Below are 25187 nucleotides of genomic sequence, written 5' to 3' on the forward strand. Positions count from 1 at the left end.
TCACACTGGCCTCCACTTGGTCTGTCTGTCAAGGGCAGGCTCTATCTACTCGAGCATATGGGGCTCTATTTTCTATGGCCCAGGCGGAGATGTGGGTGTATTCAGATTTTTGTGCAGGCGTAAGCCTCGCTGTGTCTTTTTGGGAATTTGGCAGATCCTTATACACCAAAGTGGGCACAGCGAGGGTGTGTCATTACATATGTGGTCTGACAATTTGGTGTCAGAAGGTTGTCCAAACATTGAGCCTGCTGGGACCACATCTAAATCCAGCGCAGTAGGTTTTGGTAAAATCCAGTGGGCCTTCACAGAGATTCTGAGCTTCACAGACATGTGTGTGCATGTCATCGTATTTCATTCAGAAACATAACAATAGTAGACACCAATATCTCTGAATTAATCAAATATTATTATCCATCCACCCATTTTCTGATCTGCTTTATCCTCACGAAGGTCACGGGATGTGCTGGAGCCTATTCCAGCTGTAATCGGGTAGGCTCCAGCACCCCCCGCGACACTAGTGAGGATCAAGCGGCTCGGAAGATGAATGAATATATATATAAATATTAAACTAAAACTATTTTGAGTTCATTACTATTATGAAGAATGGTTGTCTCGTTATTGAGGAAGTCTCATGAAGTGTAGAGTTTATGTGTTTTCCAGGTAGTTGAGCTTCTGTCTGCATTAAAGTACCTGAATGTTAGGTTAAGTGAAGACTGTAACAAGCACCTTGGTGTGAATGCGAGTGTGAACAGGTGTTTGTCTGTATTGTAATTTTGCAACAAAGACTGTAAAGTCTCACCACCCATTTGCATTAAAAGTTAGTTTGAGATACAAGGCAAGGGCTTATCATCTACAGTTTATATTTCAGACACACTTCTTTTGTCACTGTGGAGGCTCCTTGCCATCTCTCATCTCTGCCTGGCATCACACATAAAGAGAATCTGTCTCCATGTCAAGATTTACAATGAAAATGTTGAGCTGCTTATCTTATTGGAGCTCATAATGAGAAAAGCTAACTGAGAAGCAGAGTTTAGATCCACATTGAACACGAGGTTTGACAAGACTGTGGAGCGACAACCACGCAAAGACCTTGTATGCCACCCTTTGTGCTCTGCTGGGAATACTATAGACTGTAATGATACTGGGATACTGGGAATCCATAGACTGTGATGCATGCTCGTACACACGCACACACACGGCCACATACACGCACTCACACTCACAAGCACACACGCACACACACACACACACACACACACGTACGCATAGTGGAACAAGTGAAGAAATGCATCCATGCATCCACAGTAATGTGGGTATCTCCACGGCTTGTCGCAAAGGTCAGTAGGTCAATTGAAGTCCCCCTGCCCCCTACCCTCCAAAAATCCTTTACTTAATTCAATTTACTTAATGTTTGCATGATTAAAATAGGTTAGACTAACCAGTGGCTGCCCTACCGCACTGTGCCGAGTTACAGTGAAAGGGACAAAAATTAAATGATGAAAATTAAAAATAATGATCACAATACTTCAATATTTGTGTATATCTGTATTTAGATGAGCAGGAAAACTGGTGTACAGTTAATGATGAATAAAATTGATCCGTTTCTGGCGTCTCAAACGAGGACACCTATTGACTCTCATATGACATGCACAATACGTCCTTGTCAGTAACATCTTAACAGAGTTACTGTTAAGGCCGACATCACTTTCTTTTTGGCCCTGAGTGCCTCCAGCGGTCAACTAACCTGACACATCCAACATGGCCTCCACATCTATTTGGCAGCTGGCTCATCGATGTGGTGGCCGTATTAGATGTGGCTGAGACATTGTCCTACCGTGGATCTAGTTTTGTCTTCATTTTCAACTCAGTGAGGTCATTTCAAAATTTTTCGAGAGGCAAACATGGACCCTGAGAGGCATGGATGAGATCATGTATGGTGGATCTCTGGACTTAATCATAGGTTTCTCAACAAAATTACACACAGTGCAACTACTGTTTTAGGCAATGTTAAGAAAGGCGTTATTCTTGTTATGTATGGTGATTGTGTGGCGGATTGAGATAACGGCTTCATCATTGAAGAGTGAGGATTTTTCTGGCATGACTTCGATCCCTAGCTGGACTAAGTATATGATTATTTTGGTTTATTTAATTTAAATTCCTGACAATATTTTGGTTAAAACAGCCCTGTTCAACCACCACAGCTGTAAGAAAGTGCTGTACATAAATGAGAAAACAATCATTAAAATAGTCTTACAATCATAGTTTACTATAGGTAAATGTCAAAATCTAAATCTTCAGCCTACAAATTGTATAATTATAAGCATATATTGTTATAGTACCCCTCCTGTCCTCCTAGTGAAAACTTCACCAGCCACCACTAAAACTAAAATGGAGAAAAATAGGTTAAACAATGGAGGAAAAGAGGTAATAACCTTTTAACCACATTTTAATTTTTGGTTGCACATAATTATGTGCAACCAAAAATTAAGTACTTTACCAAGACATTGGAGAACATCAAGCAAGCGTCCATTGGTTCAGCCAATGTTAGCTTCTTGGGCAACTGGATACAGTTTTCGGAGAAGCTAAAAACAGCCACATCCCACAGCCGCATTGTAAAACGTCATGTATAAATAGTAGTGTGTGCTGATGCGGTCACTGACGCTCACTGAACATTAAGATAGCATCAAGCATGATGAAAGAGAATGAAATATGATTTATATTCTGAAAGGATGGAGTCAAAGCACTTTTTAAAGCCCAGGCTGATGGACTGGATTGAAGACTCTGGAAAAGAAAGATGAAGCTGTTTACACACGCACACAAACAGGGTTCATTTAGCACCGTAACCTTTGGAATGACATTGAACTCATTGATCAGAAGCCCTCTGTTTTTGTGCTGCTTTGCAATGTGCTACTTTTAAAAATGGAATCAGAATGAGTCATCACTTCTGAGAGGCCCCATGACGCTGGCAGCAGTTGTCAGTTAGGGGTGTAGTGGGTGGCCGCTGGAACTTAATTACGGGAGGATATCTAACCCCAACTGCTAGTCTGGGGCTGTTTGCGTGTAGAGGCAACAAGAAGTTTGGAATGTGAATAAAATAAAGAAAAATATCATGTATTAAGGCCTTTTCACATTGCACTTGGGTGTCTTGGTGTTCGCCACAGGGCAGCACGCAATTTAGCAGGAAGTTACACGAAGGCTTTTTTCCGTTCTTTGGTCTATTGTTGTTAGCATTCTGAAATGACTCTCATACTGATGTGCCTTCTGACGTCAACACAGCGCCACCTCTCAAATTAATTTTCAAGTCTAGATTGCATCTCGTTGTGGCAAATGCCCATCTTGTGTGCTGTAGCATGGAGTGGAGGTCCCCGGTGCAAGATTGCCCATATTTAGAAGTGCTGACCTAGCAGACTACAAAGAAGTAACTCAGAGGTTTTCCCTTTGGGATTAAACGAAAAATCGACCGCATTTCGGTAAAAAGGTATTTGTCATTGCGAAAAAAGAAACCCTTGGCTTTGCATATTTAACAGCAAAAACGGAATGGGTTCATCGTGTACTAATGGCATCGCAGAAACTTCAAGAGTTTAATATTGTTCATGAGCCACAAATGAAACCGCTTTGAGGTGTATCTTAAAAAAGGCAAGTCAAATAGAAAATTTCTTTGCCAAAATATACTCTATTGTGTCCCCACTTGTATAAACAGTGTATTCTGATGAATACTGTGCTTGTAGAATAAGAATGACTCAGATTAATCCACCCGCTTTTGGCCGTGTCAGGAGGGTGACATTTTATGCAGCACCGCCACCTCCTGTGACTAAAATCGTCCGCGAGCTTGCATCATGAACCTCAAACCCAGAAAACAGGTGAGCCGTGACATTGGTGGCCTGTATTAATTGCCGTTTGACTGTTGCCGCTAGGTCTGCCTTCTTTTTATTCTCTGCAGTAAGCCTCGAAAACTCACCTTACTTACCTCACCGCCAAGTGTTTGATCTTCAAATTAAATTTGTTGAGTTCAAGCTTTTTGACATGTTCCCATGAGGTGTCTTTTCATGATATCGGGACCAACTGCTTCTCCAATTTTCACCCTCTTGAGAGCCTCTCCAACTTCCCCTTTCTTAATCAGTACTAATTCCTTGTCCACCATAATTGCCTGTTCTACTCTCACTTCTCTCCAATTTTCCTCATTCATCAACTCCTCAAAATACTTTTTGCTATTCAAGACACAACTGTTGCCATGCAACACATTTCCATCTCTTTCCTGAATAATCCTAACCTGCTGCACATCCTTTCCATCTCTAACTCTCTGTGTAGATTTACACCGTAGATCTTTCACTTCCTCTTTACTGTCCAAACTGGCATACATGTTATCTTATGCCCCTTGTTCGCTCTTTACCGTTACTAAATTCATCCTATGTCATATCTCCTTGTATTCTTGTCTTTTCTCCTTAGTCCTCTCACTGTCCCACTTCTTATTAGCTGACATCTTTCCTACACTTTCTGGTTCCACCAGCAAGTCTCGTTGTCCCTTTTCCTACCAAAAAATGTTCCAAGTATTCTCCTGCTAGTCTCCTGTATCACCTTGGTCTAGAAGCTCTTCCTGGCCTTCAAGAGCCTGTCTCACCTCTTCTTGAAAAGCTGTACGGCATTCATATATATATATATACTGAATAATTTTACTTTTCTCGATATTTTTGTCTAGTCTGTATAGTGTAAAATGTGCTGATAGTGTTGAGACTATGTTTGGGAATCTGCATTTGACAGAAGTAAGCCACAAAGGCACCGCAAAGACCATCCAGACAAGACAAGCGTTCATTGGTTTTACAATGCCAACAAAGAGTGGAACTGACAACAAGTGTTGATTTTGCTCATGCAGAAATTGGTATGAAAATCGCTCATCTGGCAGCGCGATACCTTCATTTGTCTGCATTGCTTGAATTGGAATCATTGGCTCTCTTTATGGGAGATGTTTGGTTTCCCATACTACATGTTGGTCTGTTCGATATACCGGTACCTGTTGAATCTTTAACTGAGCCTTCAAATTTGTATAATTCCTTCATCTTTTTCACTCAATTTCCTCAGCCATTCCCTCGTCTCATCACTCCTACTCAATTTTGTCTCCTGTGCGTGTGTTTGCAAAAGATTGTCTTGTAATAGCTGTGTTTATCCACAATTATGGCAAGCAGATTTGTGCTGTTGCATGATAAAAAAAAGTATTTATTCACTTCTGTATTTTTAAGGAAGCCTTTATACCATTGAACAGCACACGGCGCTTGCAAAGAGAATAAGCAGCTACTGAACAGTCAACAAGCTCTGGGGGAGGGCAAGAGGGATTGCATAAAAGCTGAGCTAAAAGATGACCTTCAAAAGAAGAATGCTCACTATTGCATAATATCAAGTGAAGACATGTGATAGTGGAGAGAGGAGGGCAAGTAATTAGCTTTGACGTCAGGGAGCCAGCATTGAAATGCTTGTGGAATACATGTACCGGCGTTACGTATTCAGGATACAAAAAATAATAATAAAAATTATTGTTCTGTTTTGGTTACAGAATCTGATTACAGGTACATTGATCAAAATTTGGGTTTATGTCACAGGATTACAATTACAATACAGACAGAGAGGCCATCAGCACGTTTGTTCATTGGAGAGCGACAAGGGGATAATTAATCTAGCTTGAGGGGACACCACACTTTCGATCTCTCTCTCTCTCTCTCTCTCTCTCTCTCTCTCTCGATCTATCATCATCATTTGGCATTGAATTAATCCAAAATAATTAAGTTATATTACTATAACCCTTTCATGCACCCTGTAACCTAATAACGTGATAAACTGTCCCTGAGAGGGTTAATAATACTTGGATTACGTTACTCACTACATTTTTTTTAAACAAGTAAATAGTCACTGAATGGGACTCAATTTTTAAAGTAAATCTCCCAACCCCGGTGAAACAAGAAGTTGTCAATTCCAAAAGCATTGTGTTCAATTCCAGTGCTTGTTTGATCACACAGCATTAGGTACATTTGCACAATGTAAAATCTGCGTCAATAATTTGCTATTTGCAAAGAAGAGTGGAACAAGCTTTCTGGAAATACGCTTTCCATCCATCCATCCATTTTTTAATCCATTTATCCTCACGAGGGTCGCAGGGGTGCTGGAGCCTATCCCAGCTGTCTTTGCGCAGTCGGCAGGGGACACCCTGAGCTGGTTGTCAGCCAAGTGCAGGGCACACATAGACAAACAACCATTCATGCTCATAATCACACCGAGGGACAATTTGGAGTGTCCCATGAACCTGAAATGCAGGTTTTTGAAATTTGGGAGAAAACGAGAGTCCTGTGAGAAAACCCACGCAGACACGGGAAGAAGACATCAACTCCTCAAAGAAAGGCCGGAGCCGGAAGCGAAAAATGTATTTCAATACAGTCTAACTTTGAAGCTCGACGGCCCACCGAGGGGCCCTCCGTCATCTGTCAAAACAAATCGCTGATGCATGTCGTCAGCTGAGTACATGTGTGAACATGTTATACGTCTTTTAAAAGCTGAGATTCTGGAGATTTGAATGGTGACCAACATTTTACAATTGTCAAATTTGAACTAGAGCTTGGGGAGACCTCAAGCGTTGATCCTGTTGTGTTTTCAAGTCCTAATCAACATTCTAAATCCATTTTCAAGGCTTATTTTGTGAAAAGAAATTAGACAACCATTAAATTCGCCGTTTTTTGCTGTTTTCAAACATCCATTGTTCAGTGACAGCAGTACTTACACAGATTCTGACTGTTTGGGAGAAATACTCAAAATGGTAATATATTGAATATTTCAAAAAGAGACCAAAACTATGCTGATCCTCCAAATGGTTCAAGAACAGCTACAGATTTACATCGAGTGCACCTTTTTTCCAGGCGTTTTCAGCAAAGTTGCCCTCAGCCTAAAGGGGTTTAATCCAATACAGTTCCTGTTAATAATGTAGGTGGTCCAATATAATCCTTGTGCTGTAATCTTAAAAGTAATGTCTCTTGATTACTTTGAAATACGTTTGAATTACTCCAATACCCAATACGCTAATAAATCCACAAGAAATCAAATCTCACCAATACACACTGGGTGTAAAATGTCAGAAGGCAGTCACTTTAGCTCTGCTTGATACTTTGCACATTGTCTCACAGTTGTCACTGAGTGGTACCACCGCACTCTGGAATCAGAATCAGAATCAGAATCAGAATCATCTTTATTGGCCAAGTATGTGGAACACACAAGGAATTTGTCTCCGGTATAACACGCTGCACTAGTATCATCGTAAACAACAAAATCATTGAACCATTTTAGAGTATACCAGTAGTTTTGTAGTACCATTTTGTGGTGCAAGAAGAGTGACTATGTCAGTGACTGTTTAAGGAGTTAATGGCTAGAGGGAAGAAGCTGTTTAAGTGTCTACTGGATTTGGTGCGCATGGATCTGTAGCGTCTGCCTGAGGGGAGTGGCTGAAAAAGGTGGTGGGCAGGGTGCGGGGGATCCAGGAGGATTTTCCGTGCCCTTGTCTTGATTCTTGCAGTGTGCAAGTCCTCAAGAGTGGGTAGGGCGGTGCCAACGATTTTTTCTGCCGTCCTAACTGTCCGTTGAAGTCGGATTTTGTCCTTTTTTGTGGCGGCCCCAAACCAAACCGTGATGGAAGAACACAGGATTGATTCGATGACTGCCGTGGAGAACTGTCGTAGCACCTCCTGTGGCAGGCCATGCTTCCTCAGCAGCCTCAGGAAGTACATCCGCTGCCGGGCCCTTTTCAGGATGGAGATGGTGTTGACTTCCCACTTCATGTCCTGGGAGACTGTGATTCCCAGGAACTTGAAGGTCTCGATGGTTGACACAGGGCAGTTGGATAGTGTGAGGGGCAACTGAGGAGAAGAATGTTTCCTGAAGTCCACGATCATCTCTACAGTCTTGAGCGTGTTCAGCCCGAGGTTGTGTTGGTTCACTTACATTACAAAATGTCCTTCCATACCTATTTGTTATGTCCTTGTTTATGGTGATACTAATGCAGCGTGTTATACCGGAGACAAATTCCTTGTGTGTTTTACACATGTGATTCTGTTTCTGATGCTAACCACTTGTTCATGGCGTTGTGTATGGATAGATAGATAGATAGATAGATAGATAGATAGATAGATAGATAGATAGATAGATAGATAGATAGATAGATAGATAGATAGATAGATAGATAGATAGATAGATAGATAGATAGATAGATAGATAGATAGATAGATAGATAGATAGATAGATAGATAGATAGATAGATAGATAGATAGATAGATAGATAGATAGATAGATAGATAGATAGATGGGCACTTTATTCATCCTGTGAGGGAAATTACGGTAGGTTTCCCATCTTCCTAACAAAGTTTTGAAAACCTTTCTACAGGAACCAGTTTTGTTTGTTGAGTGAAATAGAAGAAAAGAGGACAAATTAAGCTTCACAGTTAGCGTCATTGTATTTTCCCTGTCACACGAACACACACACACACACACACACACACACACAGGCTCAAGAACATGCTGCATTACTCCGAACCAGCAATCCATTATTACCACAGATTATGGTAGTTAACAAAATGCGGGCGAACTCGCTGCTCTCCCTTATAAATCCATAAATCACCACCAGTCCAGATGACTTTGACAACTTTTAAAAATGTATTTATTTTTTGGGTAAATGTCATTTAAATTGACTACGGTAATTGCTTTAGTGAATATGGTCCCAACAATCTTCGCTTGTTCCTTCCCCTCCATGCCGCTTTTAAACTGTTCGCCTTTGGAAAGCCCAACACAACGGCCCATGGCCCAAATGGCAGTAGTGATCACCTGGTTTGCTCATGAGCCTCATTCCTGAAACACTTCTATATCTTCGTACTTGAATTTGTGCCTATTCAGCTAACAAATTTAGAACCTCCTCAGACCATCCAGATGCACATATGATGAGGGATCGGTTTTCCCAAGATGACCACATTTAATAAATTGACTAATGTCCTAAATAACCATAAAGGACACTTCACATCACTGTCACGTGTACATGCCTAATGATTGTATGAATGAATCTGTTGCTGTCTGTGTGTCCTCAGTTGTCACTGAACGAGCAGATGAGAAAATGAGCAGACCCAGAAAAGTCATTAAAGCATTTCAGTTCTTTGAAGAATTGAAATTCCCCAATTTCAATTCGGAATTCATTAAAAATTCCATCATTCACATGTCAGGATTATGATATGTTGTCAAATTCTGAGCATACCTCCGCAAATATAAACCTCTGATGCCTCACCCCTCATAAAAATTGTAATCGTGCATAATAATCCCAATAAAAAAGTACCTATAATATTATTACTTTTTTGGGAGGAAGGGAGGTTAAAAGTAACAGAATACAGTTACATTTCTTTGTATCCTGATTACACGACATGTATTTTGTTACTGCCTGAGTATGACCAGATTTGACAAGAAAGAAAAAGGTTTGCCTGGTGCAGTGCAGTGTGGTTTATTTTTGAGAGTTGTCACTTACAGCATATGGTAGGCCAGAAAAACCATAAAGCATTTTATACGGCTCAAGGCCATTGGCCAAAGAACTGTCACAATGGTTTTGAGCGGTGTATGCTGCATGCGTTGCAGATAAAAGGTAGAAAATAATTTGAAATGATTTTCCCAAATTGTGAGTGACTTATTGTCTTGGCAGGCTCCCTTGAGTCACTTACTGGCCACTAGAGCCTGCATTACTTTACAGACATTATCATAAAAAGGTATCATCTCCCCGGCATCGCATTAATCATTTCCTTTGCAAAATGGCAAGATGACATGTATTGTGAACAAGCATTTGGATGAAGGATTATTTAGAAATCAAACATACAATTGAAAGGACATCTCCAACTGAATGGAGAGACGGCAACTTTGATGCATGTGCTTTGTGTTTTGATTAGCAAGTGATTATTATATTATTTGATCCATCAGATTCATTTACCAATGAAAACTGGAGGTTGTGTTTCACTTGATTTTATCGCAGGAGTGTATGGTAATCGACTTTACAACACAATTAATTTTCATTTTAGTTTTCTGGTCTCGGCTTTCTGTTGATTTGCATTATGAGTCCAAAAATATCCATGATTTCAATGTCAAAATGGACTCTAAGCATGCATCATTTCGGCATTTGGGGTACGGAGACGCAGGGTTTGATTCCGGCTCAGGCCTTCCTGTATGGTGTTTGCATGTTTTCCCTGTGCCGGCGTGGGTTTTCTCTGGGTGCTCTGGTTTCCTCCCATATTCTCAAAATATGCATGGCAGGCTGATTGAACACTCAAAATTGCCCCTAGGAGTGAGTATGAGCGCGGATGGTTGTTCGCCTCAGTGTGCCCTGTGATTGGCTGGGAACCGGTTCAGGGTGTCCCCTGCCTACTACCCGAAGACAGCTGGGATAGGCGCCTTATCGTGAGGATAAGAAGATTAGAAAAAGGCAGACAGATGGATGGATGGCTGAGTACTTCGGCATGCTAACTTCCGGTCCTGAATCTCACATATAGCGATAGCAACTCTTTAAAATAGACTTGCAGTCTGCTGATATGAAGTCAACTTACCATAAATGCCATATTACCTTATTACTTGCTCCAGTAATCCAAATGCCGGTGAAGCAGTCACCTTGCAGTTCTTTACAAATGTACTTCTTCTTATAAATGTCTTTGGGTCCCCTCTCTCATCACCTCCCACGTTGACTTCTGTTCATACTGTTGATGGAGAAACACCATTCACAGATCTGTCATAGAGGCAAGCCGTGGGGTGTGGCCCCTCTTACACCTTTTTTTCTTCTAGGGAGGGATTGAAGAGTAAAACAAAACCTAAACATGTTACTAATATGGTTATGTTAAACAATACTTCATGGCCATTGCTTATATGTATTCGATCATGAAAAAAAGAGAAAAGAGGGAAGAGAAACAGAAGAGTGCCCCTCTCTGAACACCTGTCTGCAGCTCATCCTGTTTTGCATCTCCGTGTCTGAAGCACAGGAAAAACACAATCTTGCACACAATGAACTTTCAGCCACTCTTAGAGATCGAAGGATGTGTGATACATTTAATTACAAAATACAAGTTGACACTGTTGGACATAAAATTTCCACTACAGACCTCACAGTGCAGAGGTCGTGGGTTCGATCCCGGGTCCGGGCTTCCTGTATGGAGTTTGCATGTTCTCTCCGTGCCCGTGTGGGTTTTCTCCGGGTACTCCGGTTTCCTCCCACATTCCAACAAATACATGCATGACAGGTTGATTGAACGCTCTAAATTGTCCCTAGGTGTGAGTGTGAGAGCATGGTAGGTTAATTGAACGCTCTAAATTGTCCCCCTGTGTCATTGTGAGTGTGAATGGTTGTGTCTGTGTGCCCTGCGATTGGCTGGCAACCAGTTCAGGGTGTACCCCGCCTACTGCCCGAAGACAGCTGGGATAGGCTCCAGCACCCCCGCGGCCCTTGTGAGGATAAATCGGATCAGAAAATGGATGGATGGACGAAGGACAAGCATTTCCTACTAATTGCAGGATGAGGATAAATGTTCCCAGAGGAAGTGATAAAGATGGCAGCTTTGTGACTCATCCTGAAGCTGAGCATTCAATGGAATCTGGAAACTCAAAAGCCTCTGAATCTTCCCACCAGAGATGCGAAACCACCATTACATCGAGTTAATTACGGAATCTGTATATTATTTAAATAAATGGGCTCCATGGGAAGAGTGACGGCAAGCACCTAGCCTCACCTCAGATTGTACCATTCCTCACAAAAAAGAGAAATAGCAAAGAGCCACGGTATCATCTATTGGTAAAATGAGCGTTGTACTAAAAAGGAGACTATTGGAATGTGCCGGTGTTGTCTCTCTCCTTCTGATTTCTGCCCATGTATTGTGCAAAATACATTAAATTAAGCATGAAAAAAAAAATCATTTCCATTTCATAACGACAACGTAATCGTTTTCCCAAAGTGAGATGCTGACGCGCGTCAAACCTGGAAGTGTGCCGTCACTTTGATGAGAACAATAGCACAGCCCACTATGGAAAGTACAGTATATAAAGCCAGTGTTGGTGTACTACATTGTCATTGCTAAGAATGATTTCGTACAGGATTCCATCCATGTACAAGTATAATATTTTTAATTGAATGTTTTTAGAAACAGCTAGTTATTCATTGATTATCACATTACATTTTTTTGCAAATCCTTTAACAAAAGCAAAACGTGTGAGAAATTTCTTTCAGCCGCGTTGTTTTGCCGTGATGCTGAGAACAGTATTTTCAGATCTGAAAGGTGGCAACCTTAATCATGGGACACTTCTGTGTTAGCTTCACAATAATTTAATGAATGAACAAAAACACTGCAGAAAGATCAAAACACAATTGTGGATTTTATGCTGCAGATGTTCTTGAAGTGAATTCATTTGAAGAGTAATTCTAATTTAGCGGCGGCATTGAATTTCGGATGGTAGGCAATTTTTATTCAATTACTTTCAGGTATCAGCACACTTGTGCCCAGGAATAGGCAGTCTTATTGCTTACATTCAACTGCAAACGAGCGCATCCATTTCCGAGCGCATTTCCGAACCTTGGGTAATTGTCAACTTGAAAAGATAGAAAGAGGACAAATGAATCACATTATGGAGAGAAAGGTCAACAGCAGTCTTCAGAGACCATAAATGCACAAGGGTATGTCATTAAAAAAACCCAAATAGGAGCAAAGACTATTTGTGGGGAACGAAAATGTCAGTAGTTGGAATGAGACAAAAATGAGAATTCTCTCTGTGTGACCGTTGACCAATTACCTCTTCCTCTCATAGGCAAACAGCAATATGAGGATTCTTTGAAAGATGGGACAGTGTCATCTCTCCAGGCAATATGATGCACACATCACCGTTACCATGGTTTCGCTATCACTGGTGTATGACACAGGAAATGGTCCCAGATGGCCAGAATTGATATCATGAGCTGATTTTTTTTTTTTTTTTTTTTTTTTAAACGTGGATCCAATTTTTAGCCCCGTGAATTGATTCTCTATTGTGAAGGCCTGGCACTGTTCAAACACATTTCCACAATTCGTTCTTAATTATCATTCCTAATGTAAATCTGCAGGAGACCATAATCAATCCACATGAACAAGGCATGAGTGAGACCCCTTCATCCTTTCCCTTGTTCTCCCTCCACATAGGGACCAAAGAAGTACTGTAGATGCAAATGTGTGTTAACACTTGAACACAGGTGTGATTGTATGGAGTCAAGATTGTCTGATTACATTTTTTATGAACGTCTGAAGACAGTTGGATGTCCCCTGACTGTAGCTCACAGAGATGTTCTGTTACACTTAAGGCTCCATTTTCATGACCAGTGCAAGTCTGGCGTATAGTGCGGTCTAATTGTACGCATGGCTGGAATTTCCTTTCTTTTGTTATTTTAAAAGACGTGCACAGTTAGAAATGGCGGTTTGCACCGTTGTAGGCGTGAACATCGTCCACTAGCTTCACGGCCAATGGGTTCCCACCTTTAAATTCAGCATGCAAGCCGTACACAATCATCGACATGACATAAACAGAAGCTGACTTGCTGAGTCCGTGCAGCAGATCGGAGCGCCCATTGGCATTTATAAGAAGAAGTACATTTGTAAAGAACTGCAAGCAGACTTCCATGGAAGGATGATTTTAAGTTGGAGATCACAGATCACTGAGAAGTGGGCACTTGGAGACCGCCTTCCAACGTTTGTGTTGGTGCATTTGTTTTAAACATATAACATTTGCAAAGTGCTATGTAATTAATTTTCTGATTGTGGCTGAGCACCCGAAATTTGAAACGGTACATTCTACTGCCACCACTATAATAGAGTTTCCTGTCATACATTTGTACCCGTTGCCAATTGTAAAATACATGTTCCCAGTGAGTGACATTTGTGGTTCCTTCTGTTGAGAAGTCAAATACACATTTTATGAAACATTGGAACACTGGGGAGCCAGTTTAGAGCATGTGACAGTGCTTCATGCAGCTCAGTGAAATGAGCTTCATTCGAGGTGAGCGTCACCTGAGAAAGAAAGGGAGATTGACAGTGACAGAAACGGAAAGATTACGGACTATCCATGATGACTGAGTGTGTATGATACTGAGATACTGTGAGAGAGGATGTAAATGAAAACATGTGTTTTAGAGATTTACAGTTACAAAGACAAAATTTTTTTCTTTTTGAGCAATTTTTCAAGTATTGTTTGACACCTAATAATTGTATAATTTTGCCATGGGCACAGTGTGCATTGCGTGACTGTAGTGGCTCATTGAGGATGCCCCGCAGGATGCAATTCAAAGACTGCTACGGGTAGAACATAATTTGCATAAAACAAACACCCATACATTTGTAAACACACACACACACACACACACACACACACACACACGCACACGCACATGCACACGCACACACACACACACTGGATTTGAAAATTGAAAAACATGTCCTGTCTGCGGACTTCTAAGTTGTGACAAAATGCTTGCAGAGGAGAAACATTCCACCAAGGACGCGTCCTCGTTGAAGCTTTTTTTTTTTTTCTTAAAACAAGTAGAATTAATTACATATTGCAGAACAGAATCTATTCAAGTTCAACCAAGTGCACTTCCAGTAAATGTTTTCCGTGCGGCTCATCCATATTTACTTGTGAATTATGTGTAGACCAGATGGGCAGCGCTGTTTGTATCTGTAATTGTATGGTTGAAGATGCCAGCCAGCTGTCATTGTAACCCTGGAGTCAGTTTTTGTCAGAAGAGTTTGTCCTACTTTTTCAGTGTCAGACTGTCATTTGAACGTGCACGTTCCCCATGGATAAAACTATACAACGCAACATGATGGTGTAGAGCTGCACCGATATTGGAAAAAATAATGGGTTTCATCCACATCTGGCTTCTGCAAAAAAATATTTACTCACACGTACCCATATTTTGCGGTTTTGGAAGCAAAAAATCTTACAGCAGGGTTGTCAACTAACTTTAGCTCTTGCAGTAACATTTTAATGTTCGTTTAAGTCTGGTGTATTAGCCTCTGGGCCGCGGGGTCACTTGGTGGTCAGTAAGGAAGGAGAAGTCAAGAACGCACTCAAAGTTGAAGAAGTGTTTATTTTAGCTATTGATTGAAGTAGCCTAAACCTGGGCATAGCCTGTAGGCCGGGGTTCAGCAACCAACGGCTCCGGAGCCGCATGTGGCTCTTTAGCGCCGCCCTCCTGGCTCGCTGGAGCTTTTCAAAAATGAAAAATGACTCCCCCTGGATGGCTAACCGAAGGGCGAATGATCCTGATCATGAAGGATCCCTCAAAGGGGGCAGTCCCATCCAACTATCGGCCAATAACCTGTCTCCCCACAACATGGACGCTCATGTCAGTCATCATTGCGGCTAAGATAAGCGGACACATGGATCAATACATGAGCAGAGCACAGAGGGGCATTGGTAGAGATACCAGAGGAGCCAAACATCAGCTCCTGGTTGGCAGAGCAGTCGCGCAAGACTGCAGGTCCCGACATACCAAACTGTGCACAGCCTGGATTGATTACAAGAAAGCCTATGACTCGATGCCACATACATGGATCACTGAATGCTTGGAGTTGTATCAGGTGAACAGGACCCTCAGTGCCTTCGTTGCGAACTCGATGAGGATGTGGAAAACCACACTTGAAGCCAATGGCAAGCCACTTACCCAAGTGTCCATCAAATGTGGCATATACCAAGGTGATGCACTCTCCCCACTGCTGTTCTGCATAGGACTGAACCCCCTAAGCTAAGTAATCACCAAGACAGGCTATGGATACCGCCTCAGAAATGGAGCTACGATCAGTCACCTCCTCTACATGGATAACATAAAGCTGCATGCTAAGAGCAAAAGGGACAAAGACTGCCTGATCCACACAACCGGGATCTACAGCAGCGACATCGGGATGTCATTCGGGCTTGAGAAATGTAGTCGGATGGTGACTAAGAGAGGAAAGGTAGTCCGTACTGAAGGGGTCTAACTCCCTGAAATGTCAATAGCAGACATTGAGGACAGCTACAAGTACCTCGGTATACCACAAGCCAATGGTAACCTCGAACTGGCAACAAGGAAAGCGGCTACAGCCAAATACCTCCAGCGAGTGAGGCAAGTCCTAAGAAGCCAGCTCAATGGCAAGAATAAGACCCGGGCAATAAACAGCTACGCCCTGCCAGTGATCAGATACCCTGCAGGAATAATAAGGTGGCCAAAGGAAGAGATTCAGACCACGGACGTTAAGACCAGAAAGCTCCTAACCATGCATGGAGGGTTACATGCCAAATCCAGCACCCGGAGACTGTACGCAAGCCGAAAGGAAGGAGGCCGGGGACTAGTGAGTGTGAGAGCCACTGTCCAGGATGAAACATCCAAGCTCCATTAATACATCAAGGAGAAGGCTTCAATGGATGACGTACTCAGAGAATGTCTCAGACAATGGGGAACAGAGGATGAGGCGCTGGAAGAGGGACCATCATGGGAGGACAAGCCCCTACACGGGATGTACCACCGGACCAGGGACGTGCGGTCAGGGGAGGCAGGTGAGGCAGTGCCGCACCTCTCAACGCGCATTGCATTGCGCAATCATCACAAACTGGGTTGATACATGCAACTGGCACGTCCTGCTTGCCGTACATCTGCACATCAGCAATATAACATTTGCAGATACATTTATTTGATCTGCTTTTCCTAAGTCTGGCTAATGTTTTTAAACCATTAAAGTTTAATGTTTTTTTGTGACATATTTAGATTTGCTGATGGGAAATAAAACCGCAGTGAAAAGGCATAGGTTGCGGCAGATCGTTCTCTGCCGCAATTAAGAGGGCGTACGTGAGCAAACAGGTACGTTGCGCTCTTCTTCTGTGCAGAGGCGCCAGGCGAGTCAAGTGCGATCCTTTTTTAAATTTGCTACGTCGGACAGCCAAAATGGAAGAAAAGGATTATATATCGAAGCTTAAAAACTTCTCAAAACTGGACTTTCAGTCAAAAGTGGACGTGATTAACACAGGTAGACCAACGCCGGAGTGAAAAGGTTTGCTTCAAACTACGGGACAGCCCGGACAACTTTTCAAACGGAGTGGTAAAGCCGAAAAGAACGGTGATGTGGCTGTCCTTCGAAAACCCGTCTTTACTGTTTTCCCTGCCTTTTGTTCTCAATTTGTCTCGATATTGTGATATAAAAAGCGCAAGGATCGATTTGGCATTGAACGAACAGTGGAGGTTCAACGTTAGCATCCGCAATGCCAAGGTAAGGGAAAAGCGAGAGATTGTGAAAGACCTCATTCATGCAACCTGCTTTTTCGCTAAACGGGAGTTGGCATTTCGTGGTCACGACGAGAGGGCAAGCTCTTCTAATCGTGGCGATTATGTAGAAGTATCACTTGCTTTTGATGAGAAAGATGAGAGGTTAGCTAGACATTTGGACTCATCCAGTGTGCTTTCTGGCTTGTCCAATAGAATACAGAACGATATAATTGAAGCTTTCGGTGATGTGATAATAAATGATCTAAAAAGGGAGATCAATGCTGCCCCATTTGTTTCCATAGAGTTGGACGAGACTACGGATCTCACAAACAAAGCACAGATCTGTTATTTTGCGCTATGTTGCCAAAAGTGAAGTGGACTGTGGTGGTGGAAGCGTTTTTAGGATTTGATGATGTAAGTGATGATAGGTGAGCCCCTGCTGTAGCTGCGTATGTCTTGGAAGTGTTGGAGAAAACAGCTGTGTTAAAAAACTAGTAGCGCAAACCTATGATCCAGATCGCTGGGACAATGATACTCAAATGATGGTCACTGGATATGATCGATGGCTGTCAGAAGCATCGACATGCTTTTTAATGATGGCATATGAGGGCATTTTCAGTGAAACTGATGCACTTTTTAGAGTGCTGCAAAACAAAGTCATGGACATTGGATATTGTTGTGCGCGACCCACGACACCATCGGAGTTGTTGAACGCATGAGACGGGACTTTAACACACTGTATGAGCGATTTGAGCAGAAATGCAGCACACTTGGCCGAAACAACAGTGGAAGAAATCAGTCGGTCAGAGACGAGAGAAAACTAATGTTCGACAAGATTATGGTCAACATCAGTGTTCAGATGAAAGCTAGGTTTGATCATTTTGTGAGCTAGCTTTCCTCGGTTTGGTCGACTGTACAAAATTTAATGACATGTCACAACATTTTGATGACACCAAACTGCAGAGGCTGTCAAAATCTTATAACAAAATAAATTAGTCTAAGAAAAATACAATAGAATATTGTATTTTTACCCATGGGGTCAAATTTTGGATATGAAATAACCAGTAGCCAATTGAATAAGCTACTGTTTTTGGTTGATACATTTGTAAATCTGACACTAAACGAGTCGGTGCCTCACCAACCATGAACCTCACCGCACGCCACTGCACCGGACCATAACTGAAGTGGCTGATCTCAAGAAGTCCTATCAGTGGCTAGAGAGGGCTGGCCCGAAGGACAGCACAGAGGCACTCATCCTGGCTGCTCAGGAGCAGGCCCTGAGCACCAGAGCCATTGAGGCCCAGATATACCACACCAGACAAGATCCAAGGTGTAGGTTGTGCAAAGAGGCACCTGAGATGATCCAACACATAACTGCAGGGTTTAAGATGCTGGCAGGTAAAGCCTACATGGAATGCCATAACCAGGTGGCTGGCATAGTCTACCGAAACATCTGTGCAGAGTATGGACTGGAAACCCCAAGGTCAAAATGGGAAACACCTCCGAAGGTGGTGGAGAATGACAGAGCGAAGGTCCTGTGGGACTTCCAGATCCAGACTGACAATATGGTAATGGCGAACCAACCACATATCGTGATCATAGATAAAGGGCAGAGGAAAGCGGTTGTAGTGGATGTAACGGTCCCAAGTGATGGAAACATCAGAAAGAAGGAACACGAGAAATTTGTAAAATACCAAGGGCTCAGAGAGGAGCTGGAGAGAGCCTGGAAGGTAAAGGTGACAGTCGTGCCTGTGGTGGTCGGACCACTCGGGACAGTGACCCCCAAACTCGATGAGTGGCTGCAACAGATCCCGGGAACAACATCGGACATCTCAGTCCAGAAATGTGCAGTGTTGGGAACAGCAAGGATACTGCGCAGAACCCTCAAGCTTCCTGGCCTCTGGTAGAGGACCCGAGCTGAATGAGGGACGGACACCACCCGAGGGGGAGGGGGGGGGGGAAGATGAGGAATTTTTTTGTGTATTTTAGCCAACCTCACAGCCGGAATCGAACCGACAACCCCTGCACTGTGAGGCGGACATGCTAACCATCCACCCAAAATGAAAACATTTCTACAAAAAAATATGTAATGGTGAAATAACTACTATGGTCCTAATTTCAATCCCATAAGGCCTTCAGCACAAATTGCTCTTCATGACAATTATTCTGACGTTCCTGAGACAAGTCTCCTCCATCTGCTTATATAATGGAAGGGCAAATCTCAATCATCCATTAAAAAAAAAAAAGGAAATACACGACGAACATTTATATGTGCGCATTTCCACAACCATGTCAAGCATTATCACAACAAATGCAAATGATTGTAGCCTGTAATAAATATTTTGTATGACAAGCAAAACAAATCACTATGCGTTTTTTAAATATGGTACAATCCTGGTCACATTTCCAAGGCTTTTGTTGAATCAATTTCTGGTTATTTAATCGCAGAAACTCCACATAAACAAACCTGCACCTCTGAGATAAAGGAATCATGATTGGCTAGTGTGCCTTATCACTACTAATACTTCTTTAAGCAAAGAAAATACAATTCTTACAGTCAACATCAATCATAATCGTTACTTTCACACACACACACACGCACGCACGCACGCACGCACGCACGCACGCACGCACGCACGCACGCACACACACACACACACACACACACACACACACACACACACACACACACGCACGCACGCACGCACGCACACACACACACACACACACACACACACACACACACACACACATTTGCCACACATATATCTTGCACACACACTCTCATAATACAAGCAGGAACAAACCTTTGTCAAAAGCGTCAATTATGAAGAATTGAGAGACCATTGGGTCATTGTACGTTTTACATATAATTTGAATGAATGAGCCATTGATTGTAATGTGCAAAATGATGTCGGCCATCTGCGACAACTGATCACTGACTGGCTGTTAGCTCGCGAATCAGTGCATGATATTGAACTACACTATGAGCTAGTCCACAAAAGCGAAGCCACTTACCTCCAAAAATGGCATAATCTAAAAAAAAAGAAAAAAGTTGAGCAAGATGTTTTTGTGTTTAGATTTTTTTCACACTTGATGATGAGTGTGATCTGCATTGTTATGGATAGGTGTGAATTTTATTTCATGGAAGCCTGATTGTGGATGATGTGATAAAGAATGACAGAAACATGCATGTCTACCCCTGCTCCCCCATCATTAAGGTGTTATGCCATCCTGGCCACCCCACTGAAAAATGTCTGGCTACACCCATGCTTTTGATACATGGGTACTTGTAATTGTCCGAACAACAGCTACTCTCCATGACCTGAGGTGCCGCCTTTCCTTTGCCACAGTGAAAAGAACAAAAGGAAACAAAAAAACCCTTACGGGTGTTATGTAACAGCACTTGCCCTTTTTGTTCCTTCTGCAACCAGGAAGTGACAAGTGTCCATACATCACCATCCAAACGAGTGACATCCAGATGTATTGTGCTGCCCGATCAACCCCGAGATAAGACGATGGCCTTTTGTCTGGATGACAGTTTCTGTGAGTACCGTACTTGCAATGAAAATGTAATGTGGATGTGCAATAGGAGGCCCAATGTCCTTCACTGAGTCTTTCAACTGACAAATACAGCTGTCGAACATGGAAAACGGCTGCTTGGAAGTACTTGATTATTCTTGCCAGATAAGACTGTCTGGCTCGAACATTTTTAATAAGAAACCTTGGCTCTTGGAAGATAACTGTGTCTTTTTGATTCTTTGCTTTTAGACTGCGATAGCAACACTAAAGTTGCCCCTATTTTGTTTTCAGCTAAGTGTGATAGTGGGGTGTTCACCTAACTTTCACAGTGCTACGAGTTGTGTGTGTGTGTGTGTGTGTGTGTGTGTGATGGCCCAGTTAATTCACAACTCAGTTTTTAGAGTCTGCTCAAAAGTTGAATGCCCTCGAGGTCGTAACAGTTGGGAATATCACCAAAGGTTTGGGAAAAATACACCACAAGTTGCACAAAACTTTCAAGTTCAAACCGCTACCATGTATGGCGTCTTGCAAAACCTTAGAAAACCTCACGAGACCAACACGGGATCAAGAGAAGAGGCAAGCAGACTTTACAACCACACGGCTCTAAGAGGCTGTAAACAACTCGCACTGTATAAGACCATAGTACTTGGTAATGTCTAGTTGTCATTTATTAAAGTGTCAGCATATTAATGCGTGTGGATGTCATGAAAACCGCAGGAAGCCTGCAGATTGTGTTGAATACACAACACATTACTGTCACAATGAGAGACCGGTAAATAACCTTTCACAGAAAAAAAAAAACTATTTTTTTCAAATGTTCTTTAATAGCCGATGGTGCAATGTGAGCAAAAAAGTAAACCTCTCAGCAACTTGTGAATAATTGTCAATGTCCATGCATTGCTTTTGATGCGAACATTGCTGCCACCAATGTCGCCATTATGGAAGCATGCCAAATAGGTGGCTCTGCGGCCGACACCATCTAAACATAGACAATGCGGCAGCGAGCCCAGAAACCGCTGGAGCCGTTTGCACGAGCAGTCTGAGTCAGAGTGTGAACCAAGCCAAACTCGATCCAATGCCTAGCACATCAACAACGGACAAATTCACTTGCCGGGGCCTGTAGACCAATAGTGGTAGGAAATATAAGAATAGAACATGTGCTACAGATCATGAAATCCAATTTTCGAACTGCCATTCAGCAAACATTTAAAGGCCAAAATGTCTTGGGGGGGGGGGGGGTGTATGCCCTTAAATAGCACGTTAACTTTTGTTCTGTTCAGTTATTATTTAATTCAGTTGTACACATGTTTTCCTTTGAGGACAAATACTATTATGTGATTAATCTAGATTAATTACAAAGCCTGTAATTAATTAGATTTTTTTTTAATTGATCCCCACCCTTACTTACTGTTCAGAGTTTACAGCCTTGATAAATATAAAACACACGAGGGTGGATGCTGTTATAAAATGTGATCACATATTTTAATTAATAGTGTCATGTCAAAATAGAAATTAATCACTCACAAAATATACCAGCCCAGGGTGTTCCCAACCTGTCAGCTGAGCTAAGGCGCGACCTCATCCACGACTTCAATGAGGAGAAGCGGCATAGAAACCGATTGGATGGATGAAATGAGCTCGAGTGAAATCTTACACATCTAACTTTACAACTGGAAACTTTTGTTAGGTTTCTAAATTGTACAATCCTTGTTGGTAGGTGGTGGTGGGGCTTCAATTTTGAGGTATCATTAATTTTGAACTTGTAACTTGTTTGTCACTCATAAACAGGTACAAACACAAATGTGTCCTCTGTGTAGAAAAAAAGAAAAAAGAAAAAAGAAAAAAATAAGCTATTATTTATTTTCACTTTGGGTAGTTAGTATATACCCCTCCGCGAGTCGTCACCTTACCGTGGTGGAGGGGTTTGTGTGTCCCAATGATCCTAGAAGCTAAGTTGTCTGGGGCTTTATGCCCCTGGCAGGGTCACCCATGGCAAACAGGTTCTAGGTGAGGGGCCAGACAAAGCACGGCTCAAAAGACCCCAATGATGATAAAAATAAATGGATCTAGGTTTCCCTTGCCCGGACGCGGGTCACCGGGGCCCCCCTCTGGAGCCAGGCCTGGAGGTGGGGCTCGTTGGCAGGCGCCTGGTGGCCGGGCTTACACCCATGGGGCCCGGCCGGGCACAGCCCGAAGAGGCAACGTGGGTCCCCCTTCCCATGGGCTCACCACCCATGAGGGGGGCCAAAGGGGTCGGGTGCAATGTGAGCTGGGCGGCAGCCAAAGGCGGGGACCCTGGCGGTCCGATCCTCGGCTGCAGAAGCTAGCTCTTGGGACATGGAATGTCACCTCTCTGGCAGGGAAGGAGCCCGAGCTGGTGTGTGAGGCAGAGAATTTCCGACTGGATATAGTCGGACTTGCCTCCACACACAGCCTGGGTTCTGGTACCAGTTCTCTCGAGAGGGGTTGGACTCTTTTCCACTCTGGAGTTGCTCACGGTGAGAGGCGCAGAGCAGGTGTGGGCATACTCATTGCCCCCGGGCTCAGTGCCTGTACATTGGGGTTCACACCGGTAGACGAGAGGGTTGCCTCCCTCCGCCTTCGGGTGGGTGTACGGGTCCTGACTGTTGTTTGTGCATATGCACCAAACAGCAGCTCAGCATACCCACCCTTTTTGGAGTCCTTGGAGGGTGTGCTGGAGAGTACTCCTGCTGGGGACTCCATTGTTCTGCTGGGGGACTTCAATGCTCACGTGGGCAATGACAGTGATACCTGGAGGGGCGTGATTGGGAGGAATGGCCCCCCCGATCAAAACCCGAGTGGTGTTTTGTTATTGGACTTCTGTGCTCGTCACGGAATGTCCATAACGAACACCTTGTTCAAACATAAGGGTGTCCATATGTGCACTTGGCACCAGGACACCCTAGGCCGCAGTTCGATGATCGACTTTGTAGTTGTATCATCGGATTTGCGGCCGCATGTTCTGGACACTCGGGTGAAGAGAGGGGCGGAGCTGTCAACTGATCACCACCTGGTGGTGAGTAGGCTCCGATGGTGGGGGAAGATGCCGGTCCGTCCTGGCAGACCCAAACGTATAGTGAGGGTTTGTTGGGAGCGTCTGGCGGAATCCCCTGTCAGAAGGAGTTTCAACTCCCACCTACGACAGAGCTTTTCCCATGTTCCGGGGGAGACGGGGGACATTGAGTCCGAGTGGACCATGTTCCGTGCCTCTATTGTTGAGGCGGCCAATCTGAGTTGTGGCCGTAAGGTGGTTGGTGCCTGTCGTGGCGGCAACCCTCGTACTCGCTGGTGGACACCAGCAGTAAGGGATGCTGTCAAGCTGAAGAAGGAGTCCTATCGAGCCTTTATGGCCTGTGGGACCCCAGAGGCAGCTGACGGGTATCGACTGGCCAAGCGGGCCGCGGCTTCGGTGGTCGCCGAGGCAAAAACCCGAGCGTGGGAAGAGTTCGGTGAGGCCATGGAAGCCGACTTCCGGATGGCTTCGAGGAAATTCTGGTCCACCATCCGACGTCTCAGGAGGGGGAAGCAGTGCACCACTAACACTGTGTACAGTGGGGATGGGGCGATGCTGACTTCGACTCGGGACGTTGTGAACCGGTGGGCAGAGTACTTCGAAGACCTCCTCAACTCCACCAACACGCCTTCCTTGGAGGAAGCAGAGCCTGGGGACTCTGAGGTACGCTCTCCTATCTCTGTGGTTGAAGTCACCGATGTGGTTAAAAAGCTCCTCGGTGGCAAGGCCCCAGGGGTGGATGAGATCCGCCCGGAGTTCCTCAAGGCTCTGGATGTTGTGGGGCTGTCCTGGTTGACACGCCTCTGCAACATCGCGTGGTCAACAGGGAGAGTGCCTCTGGATTGGCAGACCGGGGTGGTAGTCCCTCTTTTTAAAAAGGGGGACCGGAGGGTGTGTTCCAACTACAGAGGGATCACACTCCTCAGCCTCCCTGGTAAGCTCTATTCAGGGGTGCTGGAGAGGAGGGTCCGTCAGGAAGTTGAGCCTCAGATTGAGGAGGAGCAGTGTGGTTTTCGTCCCGGCCGTGGAACAGTGGACCAGCTCTATACCCTGAGCAGGGTCCTTGAGGGTATGTGGGAATTCGCCCAACCAGTCTACATGTGTTTTGTGGACTTGGAGAAGGCGTTTGACCGTGTCCCTCGGGGAGTTCTGTGGGGGGTGCTTCGTGGGTATGGGGTACCGAACCCCCTGATACGGGCTGGTCGGTCACTATACCACCGATGTCAGAGTTTGGTTCGCATTGCCGGCAGTAAGTCAGAATCGTTTCCAGTGGGGGTAGGACTCCGCCAAGGCTGCCCTTTGTCGCCGATTCTGTTCATAACCTTTATGGACAGAATTTCT

The 25187-nt window shown here is 43.8% G+C and overlaps 1 protein-coding gene across 3 annotated transcripts in view; it reads left to right on the forward strand.

Moving 5' to 3' along the window:
* xirp2a (xin actin binding repeat containing 2a) overlaps positions 1-25187 on the forward strand; it is a 68159-nt gene that overhangs the window by 7015 nt on the left and 35957 nt on the right. The window contains exons 2-3 of one of the 3 annotated variants that reach the window (XM_052052121.1): positions 3774-3860; positions 20725-20836. The exons of 1 other annotated variant lie outside the window; for it this stretch is intronic. In XM_052052121.1, the coding sequence (XP_051908081.1) occupies positions 3837-3860; positions 20725-20836 (136 nt within the window). In that variant the 5' untranslated portion in view covers positions 3774-3836. The remainder of the gene's footprint in view (positions 1-3773; positions 3861-20724; positions 20837-25187) is intronic. One more of the 3 variants, XM_052052111.1, reaches the window with a different exon arrangement.

Source organism: Hippocampus zosterae, chromosome 2 (genome assembly GCF_025434085.1).
Source record: "Hippocampus zosterae strain Florida chromosome 2, ASM2543408v3, whole genome shotgun sequence".
Lineage (NCBI taxonomy): Eukaryota > Metazoa > Chordata > Actinopteri > Syngnathiformes > Syngnathidae > Hippocampus > Hippocampus zosterae.